Here is a 16,656-nt window from a genome sequence, read left to right on the forward strand (position 1 = left end):
TTGTTATGTGAAGTTTCAAATAGAAAATTATTCTGTACAGTTCACAAAGGAAATACCAGTTCAAAATGGGCAGATTATCAGCCCAGTAGAAATGCACTTTGAATAGACAGTATAGTCATTTAGTAAATTTTCTGTACTCAGTGTTCTTATGTTCAAATTAATCAAACTTGTTGGATAGAAATGTAACAATAGTATATCTCATCTCAAATCCTATAAGCATGTTAAGAGAACAGACTTCTGCCAACACCAGTGTTGGTGTTGTACATTTCATGTTCAGAGTCAAATTTGTTCTGTAAAAAAGATAATGCAGTATGATATTGAAAAATTGGAATTTATCTTAGGTAAAATAAAAATGGTCAATAAAATTGTGTATGTATTCATATCCCCATTTTTCAAAGAATACAAACGTCTTTTTTATTAGAAATGAAAGAAATCTGTTAGATCAATTAATTTTGTGCATTTTTACAAACTTTTTAAAAGTTACTGAATTTCTAAAGAAAACTTTTTTGTTGTTCCTTTTAGTTAAACATGACAGTAGAATGTATTTGACATACATGGAGTATAACTTCCCATTTTTGTGGTTGGACATTATGTGGAGTTATACTGGTCATGTATTCATATATGAATATAAGAAAGTTATGTCCAATTCATTCTACTGTCTTTCCTGTTTCTATCTCCCCTCCCTTCCCTTCATTCCCATTTTTCTAATCCAGTGAACTAATATTTCTCGCCACCCCCACCCTCATTCCAGCTTATTGTAAGTTAGCATCCACATATTAGAGAGAATATTTGGTCTTGGTCTTCGGTTTTTGGGGATTGGCTTATTCCAATTAACATCATGATAGTCTTCAGTTTCATCCATTTACCGGCAAATGCCATAATTTCATTCTTCTTTAAGGCTGAGTAATAGTCCCTTGTGTATATACACCACATTTTCTTTATCTCTTCATCTGTTAAAGGCCACCTAGGCTGGTTCCATAGCTTAGGTATTGCAAATTGAGCTGCCATAAATATTGATTTGGCTTTGTCACTATAGTATGCTGATTTTAAGTCCTTTGGAAATATGCCAAAAAATGGTGTAACTGGGTCAAATGGTGGTTCTATTCCAAGTTTTCTGAGGAATCTACATACTGCTTTCCAGAGTGGTTACACCAATTTGCAATCCCACCAGCAATGTATGAGTGTACCTTTTCCCCCACATCCTCACCAACATTTATTGTTACTTTTATTCTTGATGATTGCCATTCTTACTGTCTGAAGTGCAGTTGGCAAAGATTTTCTCCCATTCTGTAGGTTTTCTCTTCACACTCTTGGTTATTTCTTTGTTATGAAGAAGCTTTTTAGTGTGATACCATCCCATTCTTTTTTTTTTTTTCTTTTTGAATTGAATTCAGGGGCACTTGACCACTGAGCCATATCCCCAGCCCTATTTTGTATTTTATTTAGAGTCGGGGTCTCACTGAGTTACATAGTGCCTCAGTGTTGCTGAGGCTGGCTTTGACAGCAATCCTCCTGCCTCAGCCTCACGAACCTCTGGGATCACAGACATGTGCCACCATGCCCAGCTGTTGGTAGGAATTTGATGGCATCTTCAGTTTCATTGCTTGAAATTTATCTGTTTAAATTTTCTATATCTTCCTGATTCAATTTGGGTAGGTCATATGTCTCTAGAAATTTTTGATGTCTTCAGGATTTTCTATTTTATTAGAGTACAATTTTTTAAATTTAATTGATTTTATCTCTGATTTTAATTATTTCTTGTCTTCTGCTTTTGGTGTTGGTTTATTCTTCTTTTTCTAGGGCTTTGAGATGAAATGTTAGGTTATTTATTTGGTGACTTTTTATCCTTTTAATGAATGAGATCAATGCAATGAACTTTCCTCTTAGAACTACCTTCATGATGTTCCAGAGATTTTGATATGTTGTACTGCTATTCTATTTACCTCTAAGTATTTTTTTATTTCATCCCTTACTTTTTGCTATCCACTGGTCATTCAGTAACGTATTATTTGGTCTCCAGGCATTAGAGTAGCTTCTATGTTTTATTTTATCATTGACTTCTAATTTCATTCCATTATGATCTGGTAGAATGCAAGGCATTCCCTCAAAAAATTGGAACAAGCATGGATGCCCTCTTTGCACATAGTCCTGGAAACTAGCCAGAGCAATTAGAAGAAAAAAAATTAAAGAGAAAAGAATAGGAAAAGAACTCAAACTATCCGTAAAGAAAACTCTTAACTGACAAAGGAAAAGTGAAAAAAACATAACAGTGATATTCTTGATCAGAACAAAAGATTGCAGTTACTAATATTGAAAAGCAAATATTCAACAAAGTAAAAAGCCCAAACATTTTGTCTACTAAAACCTGAATACGCCTACATATTAAAAGAAGCTTTTCATTGAGAATGATATTTTTCTGTGGACACTTAAGTGCCAAGGATATTTACATCTGACATCATTAACTCTTGCAGTATACTTAATCTTAGAATATGTTTAATTATGATTAATCCTTAACTATAAAATTACTAGGTTTGTCTTGTTAGTAGAAAGGAACTTTGGTTTATTATTGTTAATAAAATACTAATCTCTTTCACAGAATCTACCTGTTACTCGTATTTTAGACAATCTCATGGAGATGAAATCAAACCCTGTGAGTAGCATGTTACATTGAACTTGTAAGTTCTTGAATGTATCAAACTGGCTAATGGGAAAGGTAGTGATACAGATTGAATTTCTTGTGTTCTTAATCATAGCAGAATAATGAAAGAAAGAAAAGAATTCATGTTCTAAAAGAGCCCTGTTTAGCCATTATCACAGATACCGGGAATTGATTTTCTCCACTGCTACAAACATTCTGGTCAACTCCCATCCAAATTAAGTGTATATTATGTTCTGTATGTATAATTACATGTAAATTTTATCTTAAGGAGCAAGTTTCTATAAATGAAAAAGGACTAGTTGGTATAGTGTAAAGAGGATTAGACCAATTTAAGTTTAAGAAAATTAAATTAGGAGAGAAATGCATAGTAAAAATTTTAAGTGCCTATGTTCAGATGGCACTGAAGTCTTTGGGACTAAAGAAGCAAATTGAGGGAGAGAAATCATTGGTAAATATTCTCACATTTACTTGAATAGTTTTCAAGCTGTCTGTTTACAATTCAAAAAAGAAATACAAAAGTCCTCAGAATTTCTTTGGTAAAAATAACTACCCTGATACTATGGCTAGAGTCTGGGATAAAGAAAAATGCATGGAAGCTGGGTGTGATGGCACATGCCTGTAATCCCAGCAGCTCAGGAGGATCTCAAGTTCAAAGCTAGCCTCAGCAAGTTAGCAGGCCCTATCTCAAAATTTAAAATTTTTAAATGACAGGGGAGGAACTGGAGATGTGGCTCAATGGCTAAGTGCCCCCAGGTTCAATCCCAGGTACCAAATAAAATAAATAAATAAATAAATGGCAGCATGATCCTACTCTCATCCAAACCCTAGTGGCACATGCCTGTAATCCCAGCAGCTTGGAACTTGAGACAAGAGGATCACAAGTTTAAAGCCAGCCTCAGCAACCTAGTGAAGCTCTGAGAAACTCAGTGAGACCCTATCTCCAAATAAAATACAAAAAAGGGCTGGGGATGTGGCTAAGTGGTTGAGTGCCTCTGAGTTAAATCCCCAATATAAAAAATCCAGTTTGGGTTGATGTGAATCATTGTAGACTTGGCAGTGAGGCACACAATTCCAGACTTGAAAAGGAATGAGGGGGTTCAGGATTTAGCAAGTGGCAAGAGCACTTGCCTAGCACACACAAGCTAGGTTGAGTTCACTCCTCAATCCTGGAAAAAAAAAAAAAAAGGAAAAAGAATGAGAATAGAATGTTCAGATCAATGGGACTTTTTTGGTAATTATAAATATTATTTCAGTAACATTAAAAGAAATTAACAGAAATAAAATTTTAAATTTCAGTCAGGTGAAAACATAGCCTAATAAAATATCCAGCAGCAATTACCATTATGAAAAGAGTGGAAGAATTATCTGTAAGGATAATCTGAGAAGATTAAATTCTTCCATTTGGAATCAATATAGATAATAGTGGTATATAATATAGTAATAGTAGACTGTCACCATATCCTAGAATATATGAAGAAGTAGTACTTCTTCAAAAGCCTAAGAGAGACATTAATGTCTGTATCAGAGAATACTGCTTTGTAATGGGCAGTAAACTGCTGGAACATATTATTCCAAACAGTAATAAAGATTAAAAATATAAACATTTAGATAGCCAAATATACAAAAAGGGAAATTATGATATTTTGTTATTGCCCTTGATGTTGACATGAAAAATAATAGCCACAAAATTAACACCTAACATTATTTCATACTTATTAAGTATTATCAGATATTGCATACTTATTAAGTACCGAGAACCATGCAAAGCATTTTTCACCTGTTATATCATTTAATCCTCAGTAGAACCTTCCAAGAAGAGTACTGTTATTTTCATTCTCATTTCTATAGATGAAGAAACTGAGTCACAATAAGGTCATTAAACTTGCTCAGGGATATACAGCTAGTATGTGACAGCATTGGAATTTTAACCACAAGCCAAATTGTCTACCATTATACTTTGTTGATTAGGGTAAGAACCATGCCTTCATGGAATCACAGAAATAAAGTTTAAGGAAACATCCTAAATCATTTTAACAATGGAGGCAAGGCAACCTAGAGAGGTTAAGTAACATGCCTGGTCACACCTTTTTAGTAGCAGAATTAACAATAAAAATCCTACTATTGTCCTCCAGTCTAGTACTCATCCCAGCATACACAGTCCTTTTGCATTTCTCTGGCAAAACACATCATTGGCTAAATTGTGGGTCTTAAATGTTTCTCCAAGTTGTAATTACAAGTTCATTTATTAGTTATAAAGTCAATAGAAATGAAGGCACATTACTACAGACAGATACTTTAATTAGAAAAAGTAAATGTTTTCTGTTTTGAAAGCATTTCTTCATCCATCTGCTAGGTGAGGTAGCTGCCTGCACTCTTATACCTCTCCTGTTCCCAGATGGACAAGTTGATTTGGAGGCACTGAGGAGATTAGCAAAATGCTGAAGAGATAGCAAAGTGTACTAAGTTAGACCTGGCAGGTAATCTTGAATGTATCCTATCTCAAATGTTTTAAAATGCTGTTACCTATTTTTAGATGCATTCTTATCACATTTATTATTCCCCTTTGTCTTAATAAAGTTAAGGCAAGATATCAGATAGGTTTATTCTTGCCTTGTAAATCTGGTTGGTAGTGGTTTCTTGAAGCAAACTACTTGGAGGATTCTAACACTACATTTGGGTTTACTGAGGGTGCTGTGGTTGATTGAAAGTATCTACCATTGTTAGATGGGGGACTAAATAGTAGCAACACATGTAGTATATCTGTACTTTATCAGGTTTTAGTGAAACCATCCACACTCCAGAAGAAGAAAAGATGAATTTCTTTGGATGATTCTGCTATGGAAGGAGAGGCAGACAGAGAATGGAAAGTCATTATTCAATAAGTAGTAGAGCAATACTTTCCAACTTCTTTAATCAAGGCGTTAAGTTTCCAGTATAGTATAGAGGTCCAAAAAGTTTTGAAAAAGATTCTGTATAACTCATTTGGTGGCAAAATCTGACCCGGACTCCAGTTGAGGCTCTTTATAGTTTTTATTTATCCTATTTTCTGTTAATGTTCACATATGTAGAAGTAGAAGTATTAACATATTTCATGATGAGGTGCTACCCATATTATATGTAGTTTATGCCTGATATTACCTATCTAAATTTTTTTTAATCCTAAACTCTGAAATACATATCACTCCAAAAATTTCAGATAAGAGATGTGTACCTGTGTTAGGTATCCCATATATTCGATAAAATTATGAGATAAAATTTATACAGATAAAATTCTAAAAAACAAAAATACTTCAGTACATTAACTACTTTCAGACTTATAAGACTTATTTTTTTTTCAGACTTATTTTTGAGAAGCATTATAGCATGAGAGTAGAGCTTGGACATTGAAACTGCCCTGTTGCCAATGCTAGAGTTCCCGTACTTATTACGTATGTAATCTTAGGAACCTCTCAGTACCCCCTCAACTTGCCAATCTGAAAAATGGGGATAGTAATAGTAGCTACTTGAGAAACTCAGGATTAAATGAGTAATTTCACATAAAGCACTTAAATGATGCTTAGTACATTGTAACTACTCATTAAATGTCAGGGGTGGTTGTTGTACACGCTACAAAATTGATAGATTCATGAATATAAGATAACCGTATGCCAGAACTTCTAAAGAAAAATTCCATTGTCAAGGGTTTTTTGTTTTTAAATAGGAAACTGACGACTACAGATATTTTGATCCCAAAATGCTACGTGGCAATGACAGGTAAACAGTTTCTGTTTTCTGTAATATGTTGTAGGATTTCCCAAGAATGAAAATAATTGTTTTTGTACTCTAAAGCAGCACTGCTTAATATTAAAAATTTAAACTGTGTGGAAAAACTGGAAAGGAAGCAATATGTGTGCTAATCTCTCAAAGATAGTATTAAAGATAGTATTTTGTTGTTTTTCCCTCCAAGTATATATATACAAATACATGTAGCTGTTTACTGGGTTTTTGTTTTGAGGTGTGTGTTTGTTTGTTTTGTTTTGTTTTGGGGTTTTCTTATTGGGGGGGGTGGCATTACAAACTAAGTGTAGGGGAGGGAAATTTGGATAATGTGTGTTTTAAGAATATTTTTATCAGACCAAATGAAGAGAAAGGAGCTTTATATTTGGATACTGTTTTGTTTTTTTAATGTAGCTGCCTACAAAACCCAATTCTTGGGAACCATTGCTATAAAAACACTTGCTGAAAGTGAAACATTCTATAAATAATTTTTGTATTTTATGACAGGCATGATATAGTAAGGTAGCCTTTGTTTATTACAGATAGTTTTCAAGATTTAATTCATGGTGATACAAAAATAGCTTATAAATTGTAGAAAAATAATGGGCAGAATTAGGAGGGAAGGAGGCAGAATTAGAAGGAAGTTAAGCATTTAGGAGGCATTTTGATCAGGTGGATGTCTAACCACTTTGACAGAATATTTAGACAGACTAAAGATGTTAGGAAAGGTGATAGAGCTATGTTTAGCCACTGAGTAATTGAGAAAAGTTGAAACTATCCTTGTAAATCACACTGTACAGCCTGTTTTAGCACTCAAATATGTATCTGATACACAAAAACTTTGAAAAATGTCCTTATTAAAGTTCTCTAGATATCAAAGAAATATTTTTAAATATATAATAATGTAATAAAGAAAATATAATTTACTACAAAATACAGATCCCTCTTACCATTTTCTTTTTTCTTCCTATGTTATCTTATAGGTGTTTATTCATTTTTTTCTGCAAATATAGATACCCATAGACAACATAAATGACATTTGAAGTATGTCGAAATTTACCACCAAAATACCTGCAAATATACAGGGACCTGCTCCTCAGTTTTCTATAATTTTATTTCAAAGTCAATAGGATGCCCATTCCCCTTTAGACACATATTCTACATTTTCTGGCTTCTTCCTCTGCAGAACTCAACTACCCACTACCCTCTTGAGAAAGAGGAGGTAGAACTGTAAATTCCTAACATACCTCTGGAGTATATGTTAATGTGGTATTTCCCATACCTGTTTTACCCATAATAAAAGCCATGGGTGAGATTTTCAGTGTAGTTTTTCTCTATTACAGCTCAGTTCCTAGGAACAAAAATCCATTTCAGGAGGTAAGTTTCACATGAAAATTCTGTGCTCCTAGAAAAGATAAAAGGTAACGTGAACAATAATTTTTCATAAACATGGCTAATATGATTAGTGCGTGGTGATTTGGATAAATCCAATTCTGTACCCCAAGATTTTTTTTAATTCTTAGCAACTGTATTTTCCTGATTTATAAAACTATTTATACTTATTATATTGAAACTTTAAAGTGGCTGAAACTTATGCAATTTGCCAAAAAAGAAGGCTTGCGGATTGCAGTGAAAATTTTCTAAGTGTGGAGCTTATAAAATTGGATTCCATGCATTTGTGAAGACTGCTTTAATTTAAAATGCAAATAGACTTCTCAGCAAATACAGTAAATAACATACATAGAAAATTATATAAATGCTGGTTTTTCTGATTTTCCTGCCTATAGTAAATAACTGCAAACTGAAAAACATCCTTTGAAGAAAGCCCTTTGGATTTATTTGCTATTACTTATTAGAAGAATAATAAGTATCTCTAGTGTTGGGCACAGTGGTGCATGCCTGTGATCCCAGCAGCACAGGAAGACCGGAAGTTCAAAGCCAGACTCAGCAACCTAGTGAGGCCCTAAATAACTCAGTGAGACCCTGTCTCTAAGTAAAATATAAAAAAAGGACTGGGAATGTGGCTCAGTGATTGAGCACTCCTGGATTCAATTCTTGGTACTAAAAAAAGAAGTTATCTTTAAATTGTTTCTGAAAACTTTGTCTCATTTTACCACTGAACAAGCATTAAAATTTATAAATGTATAAACTTTTTAGAAATTTCTTAATTAAATACCATTAGATGCTTCAGCTGTGGCCTTTGGCTAGCTAGTGGTTTTGTCCCAATTGTAGAATAGGTTTCAGACTAAAAACCATGTTACTTGAAAATTATAACAATGTTTTTAAATATTTCTTTCAATTTAGTTTTTTGTTTGCATTTGTAGGCAATTGTTTTTGTGGTGGGAGGAGGCAACTACATTGAATATCAAAATCTTGTTGACTACATAAAGGTATGTTTTGGCCTTCTTATTCTATCATGGGATAGTTTCAGTTTTATATCTTTAGAGCACAGCATTCTTTGGTGGCTGTCCTGATCTTTACGTAACTACTCTTCTAAGAGATCACTTAAAAATCCTGCATATAGGGCTGGGGATGTGGCTCAAGCGGTAGCGCGCTTGTTTGGCATGCACAGGGCTCTGGGTTCGATCCTCAACACCACATAAAAATAAAATAAAAATATTGTGTCCACCTAAAAAAACTAAAATAAATAAACTAAAACAGCTTTATTTAAAAAAAAAAAAAATCCTGCATATAGGCAAAGCACAGTGGCACATACCAATAAGTCCCAGTTACTCAAGAGGCTGAGGTAAGAGGTTTCTCAAGCTCAGGATTTCGGGACCAGGCTGGGTAACATAGCAGGAAGTTACAGAAAAAAACTAAAATCAAAGTATTCTTAGAATGACATTTTGTAATCTTAATTTATTCACTTAACACTAGAAAATGATGATTATTATTTTTATTCTCACTTCATATAAGGCTCTAGTAAGGTAGAGATCAAGGTATAACAGGAAGGAAAAACAGACCTCCAAAACTGATTAGTGCTGCTGGGAGCGATAGTGCACTCCTATAATCCCAGGGGCTCTGGAGACTGAGGCAGGAGGATCTCAAGTTCAAAGCCAGCCTCAGCAACAGGAAGGCACTAAGCAACTCAATGAGACCCTATCTCTAAATAAAGTACAAAATAGGACTGGGGATGTGGCGCTGTGGCTGACTGCCCCTGAGTTCAATCCCTAGCACCACACCACCACCAAAAAAAAAAAAAAAAAAACCTGATCGGTGCAACTCCCAAGATCATTGCCAGGACACACTTTATCTTTGGATTATGAACTCCCAATATGTATGTAGGATACAAGTGTATCTAGAATGTATCTTGATAGTTAACAGTTAAAAATGATGAGTCTTGTGCTACTGAGATAACATCCTGAGATCTGTCCTAGAAATGTTGAACCACTCTGATGTTTTCTTGGGCTTGCTTTCTCCTTCTATACTATAATCTCTGCCTTTATTAATAGCTCATTTATGTTCTCTATAGCCTCAAGAATCCTAGTTATATGACCTTCTGTAATTGCTGCATATACCACCTCATTTTCTAAAACTGTAAAGGTTTTTTTTGGAGGGAGCGGAATGGGGAGGTACCAGGGATTGAACCCCAGGGGTGCTTAACTACTGAGCTTTATCCCCAACTCTTTTTGTGTTATTTTGAGACAGAGTCTTCTGAGTTGATTAGAGCATTGCTAAGTTGCTTAGAGCATTGCTAAGTTGCTGAAGCTGGTTTTGAACTTGTGATCCTCCTGCCTCAGCCTCCTGAATAGCTGGGATTATAGGCATGCGCCACCACACCCAGCCTAAAACTATAATTAAGGTGTAGCTTTTGTTTTTTCCCTTTATAGACGGCCATCTAGGACATTTATTCATTTTTTATTTGTTTTTTTATTCATTTATTATTTTTATTCTCACTTCATATAAGGCAAGCAGTTATGTTTATTTACACATCACAGAAATGTCCTTTTCTTATGTAACAAAGCCAATTTTTTTTTATTCCTTGTTGCATTATCAAGTTACTTTGTGGGATAAACTTTTTACATTACAAAAGAAATCTTATGAATTTAACTTCAAGTTCACAATACATATAGAAATTGCATTTTCTAGTGGAGAAGTTTCAGTGTTGTAATTAGGTTCCAACATTGTGTGGAAATAAAATAAGAGTTTCAGAGTGGAACAGGATATTTATTAACATGTAAATACTATTGCACTAGTGAGACTGAAATTACAGTCCGTACTACCTGCATCATATCCTACTATGCTAAACATAACCAAATTAATATTTTGCTTCAAGTAGCATAGATCTTTAAAAGAATGTTGTGGTCTAAGATTTTCTTGGATAATTGTTGATCCTATGAAATGTGATCATACTCCTATTTTTAATATAATAAATCATTCTTATGCCTATTTTACCACTTTATCCCTCTTTATTTCATGCAATTTTAGGATACACATGTACACTGAAATTCAGCACCACCACCCACAAAACTAACAACAAAAAAGTCCTAGCAAGTTAATATTTTTTCATAGGAAAACTGAAAATGTATTTGTTACTCACTTGGATCTGAGTTTTTATTCATGATTTCTGTTTTTACAGGGGAAGCAAGGCAAACACATTTTATATGGCTGCAGTGAGCTTTTTAATGCTTCACAGTTTATAAAACAGGTAAAGTATACCTTTTTTAGTTTGTTTCTCTTAAATTACCATTGATATTTTTCAAGAGAAAGAGAACTGTTTATTCATCTGGACCAGTTGAAAACTGTAGAACTCAAAAATTTGTTTTAACTAACATTTTCATTATTCCAATTCTTTATGAAAAGGCAAATTGACAAAATTTAAAATTGGAGTAGTGTACTTATTTAGGCAAAATTCAATTCAGCTTTCCGTATATCTGATTTTGCCAAGAGTGTCATAGATTGGGCCTGAGAAATGAAGTAACTTCTGGGCAATAACATGTGTTCAGTTGATACAGGAAACGTATGTTCACCTTTAAAGTTAATGACTGCAATAACTGAGGCATATTGATTGTCCACATGGTCCTTTTAGGATTGTTGCCACTAACAATCTTATATTGATCTTAGCTTTCAGCTGAGATGCTGACCCATAATTGATTATACCCATTTTGACTGGAGTGAGATAAAATTTTAGTATAGTTTTAATTCACATTTCCGTCATTGTTAGAGATGTTGAACATTTTCTCATGTATTTGTTGGCCATTTGTTTCTTCTTGAGAAATGTCTATTTAGTTATTTTTCCCAATAAATGAAGTTTTTGTCTTATTTAGGTTAACAAGGGGAATCTCAAATTTGTTTACCATTTGAATGAACCAGATGTTGCCTTTGTTACTATTCTCATTTGTTTTCTATTTCTAATCTATTAACTTTTTTTCCTAGCTTAAGTTGAAAACTTATTAACTTTAGTTCTTTCCTAAAATAAGCATTTATAGCCTTAAAATTAATTTCTGCCAAACAGTACTTAAGCATATTCCACAAATTTTTATTTTATTTTCATTATCACTTTTAAATATTTTGTAATTTACCTTGTGATTTATTCTAAGTATTATTTATAATACTGTTCTTACATTCCAGGGTTTTATAAATACCTAATAGTGCCTTGTAATTGTAGACCACTTTCTACATAACTTCAGTTTAAAATGTATTGAAATTTCTTTAAATGGCCTAACATATAGGCCTGTCTTGCCAACCATTCCATATACTCTTAAAGAATGAGTTTCTACAGAAGTTATGTATAGAGTTCTGTGAATATCAGTTTGATTAGGGTATCTGATAGCATTGCTTAGCTTCTCGTTTTTGTTTGGAGGGTAAGTCCTTTCTATCATCTGCTATTAAAATTGCCAAATAGGATTGTGGAATTCTCTTTCTCCCTTTACTTCTATCCATTTCTGTATTTTGGGCTATTTGATATATATACATTTTATGATTCATCATTTTTCTAATGGCCACTTTTATCATTATGTGGTATTTCCCTACATATCTAATAAAAACTCTTTGACTTAAAGTCTACTTTATCTTATATTAACATTGCAAATGGTAAGCATAAGAGGCTAGAGTAGCAATGTTAAAACTTTTTCCCACCTATTTATTTTCAACTTACCTTGTAGATAGCATGTAGTTGAATTTTTTAAATTAACCATTCTGAAGTGTCTACCTTTTAATTAGAGTCTTTGACCTGTTACCATCTAATGTAATTATTGAGAATCTATGTCTACCATTTTACTATTTGCTTTTCTTTTAGTCTCCTGTTTAGGATTCTTCTGTTTTTCCTTACATACTTCCTTTGGATTTTTGAAAACTTTAGAATTCCATTTTAATTCATCTACAGAATTTTTTAAAGCTACATCTATGCATTATTAATTCAGTAAGATCTTTAAAGCAACTGCTATATACATCTTTAACTATTTGTAGACTAGAGTTAATATTGTCCAGTTGCACTAAATTTAGAAACCTTACAACTATAGAACTATTCTCCCATATTTTACATGTGTATACACCAGTAATTTCACAAGACAATGGACAGTGATATACACAACTGAGGCAAAAATGATGACAAACAAATCCTTTGCTTTTATACAGATATTTATGACTCTCCATTTTCTTCTGTTTCCAAAAAATTTTAAATTCTATATTGACTGAAAAACATCTTTTAGAATTTACCGTGTCTCAGGTATGCTAGCCGTGAATTTTCTTAATTTCCTATTATGAAAATATCTATTTTACCTTTACTCTTCAGTGTTAGTTTTGCTATATAGACTTGAGATATTTTACTGTCTTTCAGCCTTCATTTTTTCTGATAAGTCAACAGGCATTCAGAGTTCAGTAAAACTATAAGGTCATACTCTTCAAGAGTATGACATATATGTCTTGGTTGGGGAAAACTGGGTATAAATTTCCTGGCTAAGTTTATATCTTCACTAAATTTAGGGAATTTTCAGACTTTTTTTCTTCAAATATTTTTATGCCCAATTTTCTTTCTCGTTTTAGGACTCCTTTTACATATTCACTAGCCACATAATGATTTTTTAGTCAACAACAGCCCATGTATACAATATAATACAGCTGTGCTCTCATAAGATTATAACACAGCTGACAAATTCCCATCATCAAGTGATATCAAAGCCATCATAATACAGCACATTAGGTAAGTGTTGTGGTGCTGTATAGACAGACCTATTGCACTGCCACTCATAATATTTAGCACATATGGTTATGTATATTATATACTTGATTCTGATAGTGTTGAAATTTAATGTAGCCTAAGGCATAGTGTTTATAGTCTACAACAGTGTACAATAATGTTCTGAGCTTTCACTCACTCAGACCAACTTCCAGTCCTATAAGCTCCATTTATGGACTTTTACAGGCACATCATTATCTTTTTCTGTTTTGATGGTTTGTAGCCTAGTAGCAATGGCATTACCAAATAACCTGGGTATGCATATAGGAGGTTGTACCACTCAGACCAGATTTGTCTAAGTTTACATCGTTGGTGTTTTCATGATGATGAAACCACCTAATGATATATTTTTCAGAACATAGACCCATCATTATGCATTATTGTAGGACTGTGTGTTTGGCATATATGTTGTCCCACAGATCCTAAGAATTCTGCTATTCAGAATGTACAATTTATATTGCTTTAAGTCTTTTATTGTCTCTCTTCTGCTTTTTATAATGTATTTGGCAATTCTGTGTTGCAATTTTTTTTAATCTTTTAGTTGTAAATGGACACAATATCTTTATTTTTATGTGGTGTTGAGGATTGAATCCAGTGCCTCACATGTGTGAGGCAAGTGCTCCACCACTGAGCTACAACCCCAGCCCTGCAATATTTTTTAATTGGTTCTTTTTAGTTATACAAAATAGGATTGATTTTGAAAAAATTATAAAAGCATAGAATATAATTTGTTCTGACTTAGTCTCAGTACTTCACCTTTCCTTTTCCTCTACTATCTTTCTGCCATTGACTTTTGTTTTTAATTAGTGTCTTATGGAGATTCTTATCAATTCTAGAATTTTCATTTGGTTCCTTTTGCATTGTTTCATGTTCTCTGCTGATATTTTTTCCCCCCCGTTGGGAGCATATTTTTCTTTACTTCATTGAAGGTAATTAGAGCTGCTTTTAAAACCTTGTTAAATTACAACATAAAGATCATCTCCCTGCCAGTCTCTAGAGTATGGGGCACATTTTTCTATTTCTTCATATATTGATTAGCGTTACATTATGTTCTTAACTTTATAAATGTTCTGTTTTAAAGACTGAATTCTGTTTCTCTTAAGAATATTGATTTGAAGATTAGGCAGTTACCTTGATTGGACTCACTTCAAACTGTTTTCTTGGACAGGATCTCAAATCCTGACTTCTTAGTCTCTCCCATTTATGAGAGGTTCAGGTTTCATGATAGATATAGGAAATGTCTACACAGAATTTAAGGATTTCATTCCCATCTGTCTCTCTCTCCCTCCTTTCCAGGATCCCCCTTCACTTTCCAGTTTCTTCAGTTGCCTAAAGCACACTTTGATTCTTCCAGGCAAGAAGGACTGCCAGTTTTCTCTCACAGTTCTAACTCCCCAGTATAACACCAGCTGAGGCCTGACTCCAGCTGAGAACCACAAAACCAGGGAATCAGTCAGGGCTATTCCCTCCTTCTAGTTGCTGTCCACTGCCTTTGGCTAGTTGATTTTTACATTTGGTTTATCATTTTTATATCTGGGAAAGTTAGTCCAATAGGAGTTGTACCCAGACTTCCAGAATTGAAAGACTTGACTTCTGTTTTTCATGATCTACTTTAGAAATACATATGAAGAAGAAAACTGTCAGCAGTAAAGTGATTTTCCTTTACATTTTCTTATTTTTTTTCTACTCTCTTTTTTTTTTTTTTTTTTTTTTTAGAGAGAGAATTTTAATATTTATTTTTTAGTTTTCAGCAGACACAACATCTTTGTATGTGGTGCTAAGGATCGAACCCAGGCCGAACACATGCCAGGCGAGTGCGCTACCGCTTGAGCCACATCCCCAGCCCCAGGGTTTTGTTTTGTTTTGTTTAATTCAGTTGTTAAAGTTTATTATTATTATTTTAGGAATGCAGTGAATCAAATAGGAAACCTAAATTTCACTGTGATGAAAGTGAATTTTCTTAGGGTGTTTACAGGTATATTTGAAAGCATAACCATTCTTTGTGATTTTTTTTTTAATTTATAATTTTGTGTTTTGTTTTAGCTATCACAACTTGGACAGAAATAACACAGAAGAACCTTAATATGATAATCCACTTGGAGCTTGGATAAATGTTAAAAAGAAAAGTCAAAAGAGCCAGATATTTTCCTTTCTAAAACAATGTCCTAACAGTGAAACCCAAGAGTTGTTAATTTTTAAGGAAATTCTATACTTAATATAATGTATACTGATTAAAAGAATAAAGCATTTCAGAAATAAAATTTTAACATTTTTCTTTCTCCTGTTATGTTTAGCAGATGACTACGATTGAACTTTAAAAGTCTAAGGTTATCCTATACAAATATTACTTGACTGGTTCATGAATCCCTTACATACATTTTTAATTGTAAAACTACTTTTTCATAGTTCATTGGTTTTCACATTATAAAATGTACATAAACGTGTGCCAGATATTAGGTGAAGTTTCTTGTTTGTTTTGGGTACTAGGGATTAAACCCAGAGGTGCTATATCTCTAGGCTACATCCCCCAGCCCTTTTTATTTTTTGAGATGGGGTCTTGCTGAATTGCTGAAGCTGACCTCAAACTTGCAACCCTCCTTTCTCAGCCTCCTAAGTCATTGGAAATATAGGCATGAACCTCCACATCCAGTGTAAGTGGAGATTTTAAAACCACTTTAATGTCTATTCTCCATCTGACACACCTGTGTACATTTTATAAGTCTTTTCCTGTCTGTATGTTGACAGGACAACACTAACATGGTTTGGAATGAACAAATACAAATAACATTCATCCCATTAAATTCTAAATAATATGTATTAAATTTGATTCCATGCTTCATGGTGTGCAATGCCAACAAGAAGTGTTGTTCAATTATGTATTCATTATTCATTTTAATAAAGACAAATAAGGGCCAGGAGCTGTGGCGCATACCTGTAATCCCACTGGCTCTGGAGGCTGAGACAGGAGGATCAAGAGTTCAAAGCCAACCCGAGCAACTTAGACTTAGATCCTGTCTATGAATAAAATAAAAAAAGGGCAGGGGTTATGGCTCAGTGGTTAAGT

At 33.5% G+C, this 16,656-nt stretch overlaps 1 protein-coding gene across 2 annotated transcripts in view; it reads left to right on the plus strand.

Moving 5' to 3' along the window:
* Window positions 1–15,853, plus strand: part of Scfd1 (sec1 family domain containing 1) — a 90,454-nt gene extending 74,601 nt beyond the window's left edge. For both annotated transcript variants that reach the window (XM_076850132.1, XM_076850133.1), the window contains 6 exons: window positions 2,597–2,650; window positions 6,360–6,412; window positions 7,759–7,792; window positions 8,740–8,805; window positions 10,995–11,063; window positions 15,636–15,853. In XM_076850132.1, coding sequence (XP_076706247.1) covers window positions 2,597–2,650; window positions 6,360–6,412; window positions 7,759–7,792; window positions 8,740–8,805; window positions 10,995–11,063; window positions 15,636–15,659 — 300 coding nt within the window. In that variant the 3' untranslated portion in view covers window positions 15,660–15,853. The remainder of the gene's footprint in view (window positions 1–2,596; window positions 2,651–6,359; window positions 6,413–7,758; window positions 7,793–8,739; window positions 8,806–10,994; window positions 11,064–15,635) is intronic.
* Window positions 15,854–16,656: the final 803 nt, after the last annotated feature.

Source organism: Callospermophilus lateralis, chromosome 3 (assembly GCF_048772815.1).
Source record: "Callospermophilus lateralis isolate mCalLat2 chromosome 3, mCalLat2.hap1, whole genome shotgun sequence".
Taxonomy (NCBI): Eukaryota; Metazoa; Chordata; class Mammalia; order Rodentia; family Sciuridae; genus Callospermophilus; species Callospermophilus lateralis.